Below are 16,142 nucleotides of genomic sequence, written 5' to 3'. Positions count from 1 at the left end.
TTGACAATATTTTTGCCCTTGAATTCTTCAGGATAATTACATGACTTTTGCTGAAATATTCCATATTCATATTCAAAATAAAGGCCTAGTCCAAATGTAATAAAAGCTGCCATAATATGTCTTGATCCATTCCAATCCGAATGATGCTTGCATACCAGACCCTGGATTACAAGCATTAAATCACCCAAATTAAATATATTTATGACATTAACCTAATTAGATATATCTGACAACATCCTAATCAGATGCATTTATCACATTACCCTAATTAGATATATTTATGCTATTACCTAATTAGACATGATGTTACCCTAATTACACTTGATAATTTAGATCTGTATTTCAAACTATCAGATTTTACTGAGTAAGTGTAGAAATAACTTACCATGGATACTTATCTAAAAGTTGGGTCCAAACGCAAACAACTGAAACCCTGCTCATCCAATACATAGTGTCAGCAATGAAAACTGGGAATTTTTTCAAGAACCAGAGATGTTAATTCTGATATTTTATATTTTGGATATTTAGGATACATGGAGATCACAATACTTAAAGTGATCAATTGGGACAAGATGTTTCACAATCTCAGTCGGAGAATACCAAATCACTAAACTAGATACACTTCCAAAACCTTCACAATACTAAGGAACTTTATAATGATATTTTAATAACAGGAAACAGGAAATAATAGTGTGAAAATAACCTGACCCAGCAAACCCAATGGAGCTTGCACTAAAACAAACCTGGGCAATATGCACTTTATGAAACATGGTTACCTACATTTTTCAAATCTGTAAAAACTTATTCAAAAACAATAGCATATAACATGTAACAGAAATGTCTTCCATAAACAGAATAAAAACAAGGCAAAAATTTGGATCATTGTTGAGGTAGCTGTCAACAACAAGTACATCAAGACCAGTGGTTAAAATAATCACATTTTTAAGGTTATGTTTCAGAAGGATCTGTATGGTTCCAGATGATTTTATACTGACCTGGAGCAAATATAGGAGTTCCAATCAAGGGTGCCTATTCTGGAGGAATGTCCTGTCATGGTTCTCATTAACTTCTGCTGCCCAGCATCCCACAGCTGTAAAAAAAAGTATGCACATTGTAATCAGAACAGTATCAAATTCATTCAGAGATTCTGAATTCTAAAGCTACAATTTGGTCTGTGAGAATATAAGTAGCGTATCTGGAGTTTGAGTGTAACATTTTAGCCGAAGTTTCGCTCGTTAGATATAGATTAGAAAAACTAATATTAAAAAACGAAATGTAATCAAACCTATCCCAACAATCACCTTTACTCAGTGGTCACCTGTTCACAACAGCCATTCTAATTGCCCCTGTCAAATTTCCAATAAAAACGTCCTGTATGTAATGGTCACTTGCCTTCTATGGTCAGTGCCAAGTGTTTCAAACAATTCTTTCTCCCTGCCTTAAGTGGTCACTGGCGCATATGAACAGTACTGTAACTGCTCAGTCTATGCAAAGTCAATTTCTGCTTTATGAGGAAGGCATTGTTTAGATAAATATATCTTATCTTGCTTGTACTCGTACTCTTAGTCATCTTGACAGGGTAACTAAAAAGTGTCAATATATCAGATTCGAATGCAAGGCAGGTTTTATCATTAGGGTAGAGGCACAAAGCAATTTGTTTGCTGGATGATATGAAAACTAATAGAGTTATCACAGCAGAAAAATAAGTAATAGTACAGACTGGTTGATATGAAAACTAATAGAGTTATCACAGCAGAAAAATAAGTAATAGTACAGACTGGTTCACTAAATAACTCGATTATGAATATAATGAATCTGTTGTTGTTGTTGTTGGGTTTAATGCCATTTTCCAGCACATGATAGGCTATGCATGGTGGCCAGTATTAATGGTGGAGGAAGCACCCAGGAAAACCCCGGGAAGAACCACCGACCCACGAGAAGCTACTGGCAAGCTTTCTCACATAGCCACATTAGCCGAATCCTAGACTCGAACCCACACAGACAGAGGTGAGATGGCAGTGATCAGAAACTGAGAACGCTTTAGACCACATGGGGCCCCTATAATGAATCTGAGAGGCAAAGATTCAAATTAAAGAAATCCATCTGTTTTCTTGGAAATGGGTCAAATAATGTTATTAAAATAGAAAATTAGGAAAGTACATATAGATCTATGAAGGACAAATTAGCTCTTATACAGCAATCATTCTTTTGAAAATATTCTCAAATTTGTACGAATATTAGAATTAAAAAGATGATAATATAAATGACAAAAACAACTTTTATTCCTTAATTCTTATTTTAATTTTTAACATACTGGAAAAGTGAAATCCATATACAGGCAAGTGTAAGACATAATTCAGTGAAATAAGTATAATAATTACGTCAAAAGCGTAATGGTTGGCATGGAAGCTTCTCACATAAGATTATCTTCCGATCTCTGTGAGCTGAGCAGCTGGCTTATCTAACTAAAGCATGAACAACTGTTTCATAGTGAAACTTGTACAATTTGCCACACCAAAGTCCTCTGTTTTACAGTCCTGTCAATCGGTAGAAAAGTTGTTGTGTCATGGTACACAAAACAAACTAGGATCAGTAATTTTCTTAAGTCAGTTACAATTTATTTTATAGAATGCATTAAAGTGCACAAGACACAGTAATCTTGTGTAGAAGATCATTTTTGGAGCAAACAATATAAATGCATATTTTATAATTTTGTTGAATAATGCACAAACCAATCCCGATATTGTAATAATGATAATAATAATAATAATAATAATAATAATAATAATAATGATGATAGTAATATATTCCATGCATGGTATTTGTTCAGAAACAAATTTTAAAAGGTGAACCTGTTTACAGAGGTCAGCTGTGCCTTTTCCCATGGCCACTGTTGAAAGGTTTGAGCATAGCTTCAACTCTTCTGGAATCATGTTTGTTCAGACACTGGGTCCTTTACTGTACCATAATATATATTATACTTCCAGTTATTCTGAAACCATGATGAGGGGATCACACAAAGTTAATCACACTTATTAATTCCTGTCTCCCTTTAAGGGTTGATGAGGGGATCACACAAAGTTAATCACACTTATTAATTCCTGTCTCCCTTTAAGGATTGATGAGGGGATCACATAAAGTTAAGCACACTTGTTGATTCCTGTCTTTCTTTAATGAATGACAAGGGGATAACACAAAGTTAATCACACTTGTTAATTCCAGTCTTCCTTCAATAAATGATGAGGGGATAACAAAGTTAATGACAATTGTTAATTCCAGTCTCCCTTTAATGAACGATGAGGAGATAACACAAAGATAATTACACTTGTTAATTCCAGTCTCCCTTTAATGAACGATGAGGAGATAACACAAAGATAATTACACTTGTTAATTCCAGTCTCCCTTTAATGAATGATATGCTATGAATGAGAAGCATGATTTAAAAACTACTAAAGTGAAGGGTGGTAATGTAAGGGCTGTTCCATTTATACTTACATGGTACCAAAGGAATGCAGTTTTTAAAAAATATATGCCAGGGTACTTTGATTCACAAAGCTCATATTAAAATGGTAAGAAAATTCTCAATTGCATCTATGGGTGAATACCCCACTTTAAAAGTGCCTTTCCTGGGGCCCATGTATTTTTAATGGAATAGCCCTAATAATCATGACAAGTCTTTCACTCAGCAACAAGAGATTTGCCTCAATTGAATTACAGATGAGCAAGTTTTTCATTTATTGTATTTTTTTAAAGGTTTACTAACTGGTCATTACATCACGCATTATGGCCATATGACTTCAAAAGAGCACCAAAAAACAAAACAATAGAGTGTAATTAATTCTACCAGGTATTAGCACTTATATTTTTTTATGGAATTTTTGGACTTATTTTTTAAACGTAGCTTTAACAATTTTTCAGTCATATCGCTACGTTGTCTGCAGTGTGGCAGTTTATAGTGATGTCTAGCACTGGGGCATGATGCCGCAGACATGTAGCATGATGGGGGCCCCGAGTGGCTGAGTGGTCTAAAGCGCTCTTCGTTACGGATCACTGCCATCTCACCTCTGTCTGTGGTGGTTTGAGTCTAAGATTCAGCCAATGTAGGCATGTGAGAAAGCTTGCCAGTAGCTTCTCGTGGGTCGGTGGTTCTTTTCGGGGTTGTCCGGGTTCTTCCTCCACCATTAATACTGGCCGCCATGTATAGCCTATCGTGTGCTGAAAAATAGCGTTAAACCCCACAACAACAACAACAACAACATTGTAGCATGATGACCCATCCAGTCACATTATCCCGACACCAGGCCAACCAGTCCTAACACGAACCTCTTAATGCCGAGTGCCAAGCGAGGCAGCTGTTAGTACCATTTTGGTATGACTCGGTTGGGGTTCAAAAACCCACTACCTCCCACATCTGAGGTGGACACTAACCACTAGGCCACCAGAGTGGTTATATATTATTATGGTGATTAATAACAGGTACACATATTTAATAAACTGCCACAAGAACAATCTATTTATTTAGTGTTAGTTTCTAAAACTTAACTCAAAACTGACCAAGTCCAAAACATTTAGGGTATTTGGAAAGAACCCCCATAAATACATAGGAAAGCACATGGACAGATACCTTTTCATCACAGTGATATTATAGGTGTTACAGGTAGTAAATACAACATTACAATTTCATATTTAAATCTTATTGTGCTTGTCATGGCAAATGTTGTGCTGTCAGTATAGGTTCTCTTAGTGATTGTCATGGCGTAAGTGATGGTGTTGGTACAGATCCAATAGTGCCTGTTGCAGCATAAGTTGTGCCATCAGTATAGGTCCCTTTAGTGCCTGTTGTGCCAGGAGTCGTGCTGTGAGTATTGGGACCATAGTTATTGTTGCAGCACATTATTTTAATCAGGTCAGCAGCTGTTTAAACATCCAAGTACTTTAGGTTCACAAGAGTTGTTGTGAAACTGAATACTGGGCCCTGAAACAAGCATTCAGTCGTAGTTTTACCATATATTTATGAGATCATTGGAGTCAGGAAGTGCTATTGGAATTACCAATAAAGTATTTTGAGTCTAAAAATGATGCTGAATATGCAACCAGTGTACTTGCTGGATGGTCAAAATTGGACAGTATGCCAGTCAACTTCCAATTCAACGGTTTTCAAAAATTAAATGTAGAACTGCACTTGTTCACAGATTAAATTTTTTTAAAATGCAGATCAGGGACTAAACAGGGCAGACTTTATTGAGAACAGCTGCATGAAAAAATGGAAACCTGTCACACGGGATGAACTGAAACATTTTGCACTGGTTATCAACATGGGTTGTGGTGCATACAATTTTTTATAAATTTTTAATAGGCAATTGAATATATGATATTCAGCCCAAAAATCTGAATAAATAAAAATAATGTGTCAATCCAAAGTCAATGAGCACTTGGTAACTCCATCAAATAATTATAATAAACAATTCCTCTTAAATTATATCCCACAGACTGATTTTAAAACAGGTATAAATTTTTTATCCCTATTTATGCACACTTTCACTTGACATAATATGATGTGAAGATTTCCAACGGAAAAACCTAGACTAACTGTAAACAAGAGTGATCTTGAACTCCTGTTACATAAACATGTCTGTTTCTTGAACGTTCTAAACAAAACAGTTATATCAGCATGTTATTTACAACTTACTATCATCAACGAAAGTATACACCCTAGTTACAAATGAATCTACAATCATAGACCAAATTTAGCTATGTAAACATGTTTACAAATGACCCTTATCGTAAAGTAAATCTACAATCATGGGCAAAAGTTAAGCACACAATAAAGATATACATAACAGTAAGCTCATAGACAAGAGATGACAGGCCAATGCTAGATTTAATAAAAACTTAAACTGTATTATACAGATGAAGGAGGTGTAAAATTACCTCTGATGTTCCTAGACTGGTTGTTTATTAATTGTTATCTATTCTAAACCTGTGATTATCACAACTTGAATTTAAGTTGTAACCAGAATACATGTGTATGGTTCAGCAAGATTTTTTTAAAAAGATGTATATATGAACATTTTCATTTAACAAAAAGTAACAAAAATACAGATGAAATACAAAGTTAATTTGTAATTTTACCTGTATTTGATATGATAAGATTAGTATGGATGCTTGTTATAAAGTTAATTTGTAATTTTACCTGTATTTGATATGATAAAATTAGTATGGATGCTTATTATAAAGTTCAGGCTTAAGCAATCATTTTTCATATAAATTTGTGCATCTACTATTTACGGTAAGTAAAGTAGCCAATTAAAATGCAATTTTACAAACTGTAATTCTTTTGTCAAACAATTAAGCATTAATGAATCTTGTACTACAAAACTATAAAGCACTTTAGGGCCAAAGGGATTTATTAAAACCTGAATGTGAATTATTTTGGACTTGATCAATATTTGATGCAGTTTTATAAAGCAATATAAATTTCATGACAGTTTATTTTAAAAAAAATTATGTTAGCAATTACCATAATGCATACTAGGTGCCACTAACATAATTTATTGCAATGGATAGTTGATGCTGTGTTCATTTTATGTCTTGTGGCCAAACACATTGTGTAATTACTCAAGCCAGGATATAAGCAAAAGAAAGATAGTTTAATTAAAATCACATTAATTTGAATAATATCATTTTTGGATCAAACTGCACGCATTTGAACTTTATACATTTATTGTAACTTATCTTGGATTGATTATAATAGTTTTAGTAACATATATTAAGGGCTGCTCCATTAAAACATACATGGGGCACAGGGAAGGCACTTTTAAAGTGGGGTACTCGCCCATAGATGCAATTTAGAAATTTCTTATCATTTTAATATGAACTCTATGAAATCAAAGTACCCTGGCATATATTTTTTTAAAACTGCCTTCCCTGGGTACCATGTATGTTTAAATGGAATATCCTTAAGTGATTTTAAAGGAACAGGTGGTGGTATTAGGTGCCAAGTAAGGCTCGGTCAATCAAAGCATCTGGATGAATGCAAATACCAGAAAAGTCACCAAAATTAAACCTGAGCCTGTTGAAGTGCAAAGCAATCAAATTACCACTAAGCTATGTACTGGGTGCAATATTACCTGAATTTTACCCTCGCTAAGTCCCACAGCCAGACATGTGCCTTCCTTTACCCATCGTACACATGATACATATTCATCTGCTTCCTGTATCTCCATTAACTGAACTATAGTGCCAGTAGAGGCATTCCAAATGTACACGGAATTCCCAAGTGCTACTGCCATAAAGTTGGTTGAAGACCAGTGCAAAAGATTGAGGTCTGCAATAATTAAAAAAAGTCCATACAATAAACTCTGAATGATAAAAATGATAATTTGAAAAAGAATAAATGAAGAAAAAAACCCACTAGAAATCTACAAGTAAAACAAAAATGGACAGATGAATGAATGATACTCACAATAACTACCACTGTCATGGTGTATCTAATATCATCAATGTTCAACAAATCAATATTTATGGGTTGATAGTTTATCATGAAACAGACTCAGCTTGTTTGCACTGAACAACAGTAGAATGAAATGTAAACTAAATGATATAAAGCATAAAAATTTTCTACTCTTTTTTTCCCAATCTCATTCATTTAAGTCCACACAAACATGCATACAAAGTGTTTCCTTGTTCCTACTACAAATAATTTTAGCTATAAGACAACAATCATGAAATCTTTGAATGTGTTTTCAAATTATATCATTTCCATGTTTTGCTTCATTCAGATAAATATTTTCTACAACTGAGTATTGTTTGCGTTTGTAAGATTACCCCATACTATAGTCTAATTATTAATCTGCCTTCCCTCTCCCAAAAGTGCATAACATATTGTGCTTAATACCACCCACCCCCATTTAAATACAAATACCTGAATTGATTTTATTGCATCCAATAAAGGAACTCAACAAGAAAGCATCATTACATCCTTAAATTCAATTTTACACTCCAGATATCCAAGGATAGATTAAATTAAAATAAAACATGACCTTGCAGGTGTCATGCATGCAACTTGGTTCGCTGCAATTCTACTCAGTTATACTAAAATCCATAAATAATTTGGAAGGAAAAATAACATCACTGCATTCTGTGTTTAGTTTCCAGACCCAAAGTGATGTTTCTACTTTTGCTGGAAGTGGATCATAAGGTACAGGTGGTTGTTGTTGTTGTGGAGTTTAATGCCATTTTTCAGCACACGATAGGCTATACATGGCGGCCAGTATTAATGGTGGAGGAAGAACCCGGGAAAACTCCAGAAAGAACCACCGACCCACGAGAACCTACTGGCAAGCTTTCTCACATACCCACATTAGCCGAATCCAAGACTCGAACCCATGCAGACAGAGGTGAGATGGCAGTGATCCGTAATGGAGAGCGTTTTAGACCACTCGGCTAAGGTACAGGTACATAACTGTATACTTTTAACTTGTTTGGGTACTAAATAGACACTCTCTTCACTCAATGTCACACAACCAATGTGATTTTTTGGCAGAATATGATACTAAAAGTAAGTTACAATCAATTTATTGAAGCTGATCAATGTTAACATTAAATAAAGACTGAAATAAAATGAAAACACTTTTTTTTAATTCATTCTGAAATTTTTTGCATACCCTGTAATGGATTTATACAATGATATAAGTGATATTTGTTTATCAACATGTTGTCACTTGCATAAATTTTTTTCAGTTTATTTATTTATACAAGAAGTAACATTTTAATTCTGCAGTGAGTCTCTTAGGACAAAATCAAAGTAACATTTTTATTTTGCAGAGAGACTGAACAAAGCAGATTGTGGGAATATATTTAGTGGAATTAATTCGTATCATTTTACACGTACACAAATAAACTGTTACATTTCATGAGACACGTTAATATACATGTACACATGGTTCCAACACTTTTCTAAAGATACATTTCCAGGATGAAATTACCTTTGTTAAGGTTCACACATGACCATTACTGAATGGAATTAAAGAACATTTTAGATTATAAAACATGCATTTTCTAAATCTAAAGATGTTTCTCTTTCAAGATTCCAAAAACACTGAAGTCAGAAAAGATGATCATGTACAAAACCACAAAATGTATCACACGAAACAAGTTAGATTATATTCCTATAAATTTGCAAGTAAAGTCATTTCAATGTACAGAATAAAAATTCTAACTTTATTTTGCTGCATATGTTGCTAAGTGGGAACAACATACTGAACATAAATTATATTGTTTCCTTTCAAACCTTTAATTCTAAAGAATTATATATATATATATATATATATCTTATAGAAAGTAAACAGTTCCTATTAAAGTATATTTTAAAAAAAACAATAAACGCAAATAATTAGATCTTGTCTTGTAACGAAAAGAGTTTAACCCTAAATTTATCTGTGCCAATAAAATCCTAAACAAGATTGGTTAAAAATCCATCATTTAAAAAACATTTTCAAAAGGGTTGATTTAAATTTTGACAAAAGACATTCAAAATTATTCAAAACTGTATAAACAAGGACTGAATTTTCTATCAAATCAACTTGTCTTCTGGTAATTTGTTAAACCAGTCCGCAAACCTGTATTGATACAGGGGCTCGTAAATATATAATACAAGGGATGACAATTTCTCATTTCAGCTCTGAGATTCAACAATTTGGACTACAAATTTGTCTTAAAATGAATAGCAGTCTGTTTTCTAATCCAAATCTCCTCTGAATATTCACACACACTTTTTCATATTTGGACATTTAAGTTGGGTTGTGGGGTCATTGCAACTGCAACCGTGCAGTAGCACATATGGTAGTCGCTTACCAGCAGGCCTAGAAAATTTAAACTTATGTTATATCGACTCATACTTGCATGAAATCGATAGGAAAATGATTTATTTTCTCAGAAATGGCATTGTATTATAATCGTTATGACATTAATCTGCTGACAGACAAGACAAAACTACAGCGTAGATGAAACCTGACCCAGTACTCACCATCTGCATTACTTCACAACTGTCAAATGACACCATAAGTCCAAGTCACGTGATATCAACAACAAACTCCTTTAAAATGTTGTTGTACAGAAATTCAATTATAATAAATGAAAGTCAGTTACTTTTTGTAAAACCAGCCAGTACCAGGTCACATTTCATCAATAACGTAGTTTTTTCTTGTCTTTCAGCAGATTAAAGACATAACGATTTTAATACTCATAATTTCGGAGAAAAGTAATTTTCATATCAATTTCATGCATGTACCACTCGATCTAACAATGTTTAAAGTTTGCTAGGCCATCTGATAAGTGGCAATGCTTTGCCAGCACCATGTTTGCCTCTTGCGATGCTAGACTGGTTTTCATACCTTCCATGTAAGGAAAGATACGGATATAGTGCTGACTTTGAAAATAAAAGTCAACTAGATGAATCTAATCCACTGGGCATTTGGATTGACTCAGCATATATGTTTATTGCAAGCAACCAAATGATCCATACTGCACCCTCCCAATATTCTGGTCAGAACTCGATAAACTTAACTGATGGTCAGTTTAGTTACGACTCAATTACATGATTGTTTTGTGCGTTTTCACAACTTTCATCAATATTTGCAAAATTCAAGGACTTTTCATGGTCAGGGAAAACATTATCATTTCTCTGGACTTTTTCCCGATAGCATGGGAACCCTTTCTACAAAGTCCACACTGGATACATATAAAGTTCTACATAATATGTATCAAGGTCTACATAATATGTATTAAGGTCCATATAATATGCATCTAGGTCTACATAATATGTATCAAGGTCTACATAATACATATCAAGCTGTACATAATATGTATCTAGGTCTACATAATATGTATCGAGGTCTACATAATATGTATCAGAGTCTACATAATATGTATCAAAGTCTACATAATATGTACCAAGGTCTACATAATATGTATCAAGGTCCATATAATATGCATCTAGGTCTACATAATATGTATCAAGGTCTACATAATACATATCAAGGTCTACATAATATGCATCTAGGTCTACATAATATGTATCAGAGTCTACATAATATGTATCAGAGTCTACATAATATGTACCAAGGTCTACATAATATGTATCAAAGTCTACATAATATGTATCAAGGTCTACATAATATGTACCAAAGTCTACATAATATGTATCAAAGTCTACATAATATGTATCAGAGTCTACATAATATGTACCAAGGTCTACATAATACATATCAAAGTCTACATAATATGCATCTAGGTCTACATAATATATACCAAAGTCTACATAATATGTATCAGAGTCTACATAATATGTATCAGAGTCTACATAATATGTACCAAGGTCTACATAATACATATCAAAGTCTACATAATATGCATCTATGTCTACATAATATGCATCTAGGTCTACATAATATGTACCAAAGTCTACATAATATGTATCAAAGTCTACATAATATGTACCAAGGTCTACATAATATGTATCAAAGTCTACATAATATGTATCAAGGTCTACATAATATGTATCAAGGTCTACATAATATGTATCTAGGTCTACATAATATGTATCAAGGTCTACATAATATGTATCAAAGTCTACATAATATGCATCTAGGTCCATATAATATGTACCAAGGTCCATATATTATGTATCAAAGTCTACATAATATGTATCAAGGTTCATATAATATGCATCAAGGACTACATAATATGTACCAAGGTCCATATAATATGTATCAAGGTCCATATAATATGTATCAAAGTCTATATAATATGCATCAAGGTCTACATAATATGTATCAAAGTCTACATAATATGTATCAAAGTCTACATAATATGCATCAAGGTCTACATAATATGTACCAAGGTCTACATAATATGTATCAAAGTCTACATAATATGTATCAAAGTCTACATAATATGTATCAAAGTCTATATAATATGCATCAAGGTCTACATAATATGTACCAAGGTCCATATAATATGTATCAAGGTCCATATAATGTGCATCAAGGTCTACATAATGTGCATCAAAGTCTACATAATATGTATCAAAGTCTACATAATATGTATCAAAGTCTACATAATATGCATCAAAGTCTACATAATATGTATCAAAGTCTACATAATATGTATCAAAGTCTACATAATATGCATCAAGGACTACATAATATGTACCAAGGTCCATATAATATGCATCAAGAACTACATAATATGTATCAAAGTCTATATAATATGCATCAAGGTCTACATAATATGTATCAAAGTCTACATAATATGTATCAAAGTCTACATAATATGCATCAAGGTCTACATAATATGTACCAAGGTCTACATAATATGTATCAAAGTCTACATAATATGTATCAAAGTCTACATAATATGCATCAAGGTCTACATAATATGTACCAAGGTCTACATAATATGTACCAAGGTCTACATAATATGTATCAAAGTCTACATAATATGTATCAAAGTCTACATAATATGCATCAAGGTCTACATAATATGTACCAAGGTCCATATAATATGTATCAAGGTCCATATAATGTGCATCAAGGTCTACATAATATGCATCAAAGTCTACATAATATGTATCAAAGTCTACATAATATGTATCAAAGTCTATATAATATGCATCAAGGTCTACATAATATGTACCAAGGTCCATATAATATGTATCAAGGTCCATATAATGTGCATCAAGGTCTACATAATATGCATCAAAGTCTACATAATATGTATCAAAGTCTACATAATATATATCAAAGTCTACATAATATGCTTCAAAGTCTACATAATATGTATCAAAGTCTACATAATATGTATCAAAGTCTACATAATATGCATCAAGGTCCATATAATATGTATCAAGGTCCATATAATATGCATCAAGGTCTACATAATATGTATCAAAGTCTATATAATATGCATCAAGGTCTACATAATATGTATCAAAGTCTACATAATATGTATCAAAGTCTACATAATATGCATCAAGGTCTACATAATATGTACCAAGGTCTACATAATATGTATCAAAGTCTACATAATATGTATCAAAGTCTACATAATATGCATCAAGGTCTACATAATATGTACCAAGGTCTACATAATATGTACCAAGGTCTACATAATATGTATCAAAGTCTACATAATATGTATCAAAGTCTACATAATATGCATCAAGGTCTACATAATATGTACCAAGGTCCATATAATATGTATCAAGGTCCATATAATGTGCATCAAGGTCTACATAATATGCATCAAAGTCTACATAATATGTATCAAGGTCTACATAATATGCATCAAAGTCTACATAATATGTATCAAGGTCTACATAATATGCATCAAAGTCTACATAATATGTATCAAGGTCTACATAATATGTACCAAGGTCCATATAATATGCATCAAAGTCTACATAATATGTATCAAGGTCTACATAATATGTATCAAGGTCTACATAATATGTATCAAGGTCTACATAATATGTATCAAAGTCTACATAATATGTATCAAGGTCTACATAATATGTATCAAAGTCTACATAATATGTATCAAAGTCTACATAATATGTATCAAAGTCTACATAATATGTATCAAAGTCTACATAATATGTATCAAAGTCTACATAATATGTACCAAGGTCCATATAATGTGTATCAAGGTCCATATAATATGCATCAAGGTCTACATAATATGTACCAAGGTCTACATAATATGTATCAAAGTCTACATAATATGTACTAAGGTCCATATAATATGCATCAAAGTCTACATAATATGTATCAAGGTCTACATAATATGTATCAAGGTCTACATAATATGTATCAAAGTCTACATAATATGTATCAAAGTCTACATAATATGTATCAAAGTCTACATAATATGCATCAAGGTCTACATAATATGTACCAAGGTCCATATAATATGTATCAAGGTCCATATAATGTGCATCAAGGTCTACATAATATGCATCAAAGTCTACATAATATGTATCAAGGTCTACATAATATGCATCAAAGTCTACATAATATGCATCAAGGTCTACATAATATGTATCAAGGTCTACATAATATGTACCAAGGTCCATATAATATGCATCAAAGTCTACATAATATGTATCAAGGTCTACATAATATGTATCAAGGTCTACATAATATGTATCAAGGTCTACATAATATGTATGAAAGTCTACATAATATGTATCAAGGTCTACATAATATGTATCAAAGTCTACATAATATGTATCAAAGTCTACATAATATGTACCAAGGTCCATATAATGTGTATCAAGGTTCATATAATATGCATCAAGGTCTACATAATATGTATCAAAGTCTACATAATATGTGTCAAAGTCTACATAATATGTACCAAGGTCCATATAATGTGTATCAAGGTTCATATAATATGCATCAAGGTCTACATAATATGTATCAAAGTCTACATAATATGTATCAAAGTCTACATAATATGCATCAAGGTCTACATAATATGTACCAAGGTCCATATAATATGTATCAAGGTCCATATAATGTGCATCAAGGTCTACATAATATGCATCAAAGTCTACATAATATGTATCAAAGTCTACATAATATGCATCAAGGTCCATATAATATGTATCAAGGTCCATATAATATGCATCAAGGTCTACATAATATGTATCAAAGTCTATATAATATGCATCAAGGTCTACATAATATGTATCAAAGTCTACATAATATGTATCAAAGTCTACATAATATGCATCAAGGTCTACATAATATGTACCAAGGTCTACATAATATGTATCAAAGTCTACATAATATGTATCAAAGTCTACATAATATGCATCAAGGTCTACATAATATGTACCAAGGTCTACATAATATGTACCAAGGTCTACATAATATGTATCAAAGTCTACATAATATGTATCAAAGTCTACATAATATGCATCAAGGTCTACATAATATGTACCAAGGTCCATATAATATGTATCAAGGTCCATATAATGTGCATCAAGGTCTACATAATATGCATCAAAGTCTACATAATATGTATCAAGGTCTACATAATATGCATCAAAGTCTACATAATATGTATCAAGGTCTACATAATATGCATCAAAGTCTACATAATATGTATCAAGGTCTACATAATATGTACCAAGGTCCATATAATATGCATCAAAGTCTACATAATATGTATCAAGGTCTACATAATATGTATCAAGGTCTACATAATATGTATCAAGGTCTACATAATATGTATCAAAGTCTACATAATATGTATCAAGGTCTACATAATATGTATCAAAGTCTACATAATATGTATCAAAGTCTACATAATATGTATCAAAGTCTACATAATATGTATCAAAGTCTACATAATATGTATCAAAGTCTACATAATATGTACCAAGGTCCATATAATGTGTATCAAGGTCCATATAATATGCATCAAGGTCTACATAATATGTACCAAGGTCTACATAATATGTATCAAAGTCTACATAATATGTACTAAGGTCCATATAATATGCATCAAAGTCTACATAATATGTATCAAGGTCTACATAATATGTATCAAGGTCTACATAATATGTATCAAAGTCTACATAATATGTATCAAAGTCTACATAATATGTATCAAAGTCTACATAATATGCATCAAGGTCTACATAATATGTACCAAGGTCCATATAATATGTATCAAGGTCCATATAATGTGCATCAAGGTCTACATAATATGCATCAAAGTCTACATAATATGTATCAAGGTCTACATAATATGCATCAAAGTCTACATAATATGCATCAAGGTCTACATAATATGTATCAAGGTCTACATAATATGTACCAAGGTCCATATAATATGCATCAAAGTCTACATAATATGTATCAAGGTCTACATAATATGTATCAAGGTCTACATAATATGTATCAAGGTCTACATAATATGTATGAAAGTCTACATAATATGTATCAAGGTCTACATAATATGTATCAAAGTCTACATAATATGTATCAAAGTCTACATAATATGTACCAAGGTCCATATAATGTGTATCAAGGTTCATATAATATGCATCAAGGTCTACATAATATGTATCA

At 32.2% G+C, this 16,142-nt stretch overlaps 1 protein-coding gene across 4 annotated transcripts in view; it reads right to left on the bottom strand.

The window, feature by feature from the left end:
* Positions 1–16,142, bottom strand: part of LOC149800360 (cell division cycle protein 20 homolog) — a 71,019-nt gene that overhangs the window by 17,679 nt on the left and 37,198 nt on the right. For all 4 annotated transcript variants that reach the window (XM_089959984.1, XM_089959982.1, XM_089959985.1 and 1 more), the window contains exons 6-7: positions 7,131–7,327; positions 996–1,090 (exon numbers count right to left, since the gene is read on the bottom strand). In XM_089959984.1, coding sequence (XP_089816110.1) covers positions 996–1,090; positions 7,131–7,327 — 292 coding nt within the window. The remainder of the gene's footprint in view (positions 1–995; positions 1,091–7,130; positions 7,328–16,142) is intronic.

The sequence above is a fragment of the Sinohyriopsis cumingii genome, chromosome 5 (assembly GCF_028554795.1).
Source record: "Sinohyriopsis cumingii isolate HCF-2022 chromosome 5, ASM2855479v2, whole genome shotgun sequence".
Classification (NCBI taxonomy): Eukaryota; Metazoa; Mollusca; class Bivalvia; order Unionida; family Unionidae; genus Sinohyriopsis; species Sinohyriopsis cumingii.
Note: the sequence above shows the minus strand (reverse complement) of the source record. Positions and strands in the feature narration are given on the sequence as shown.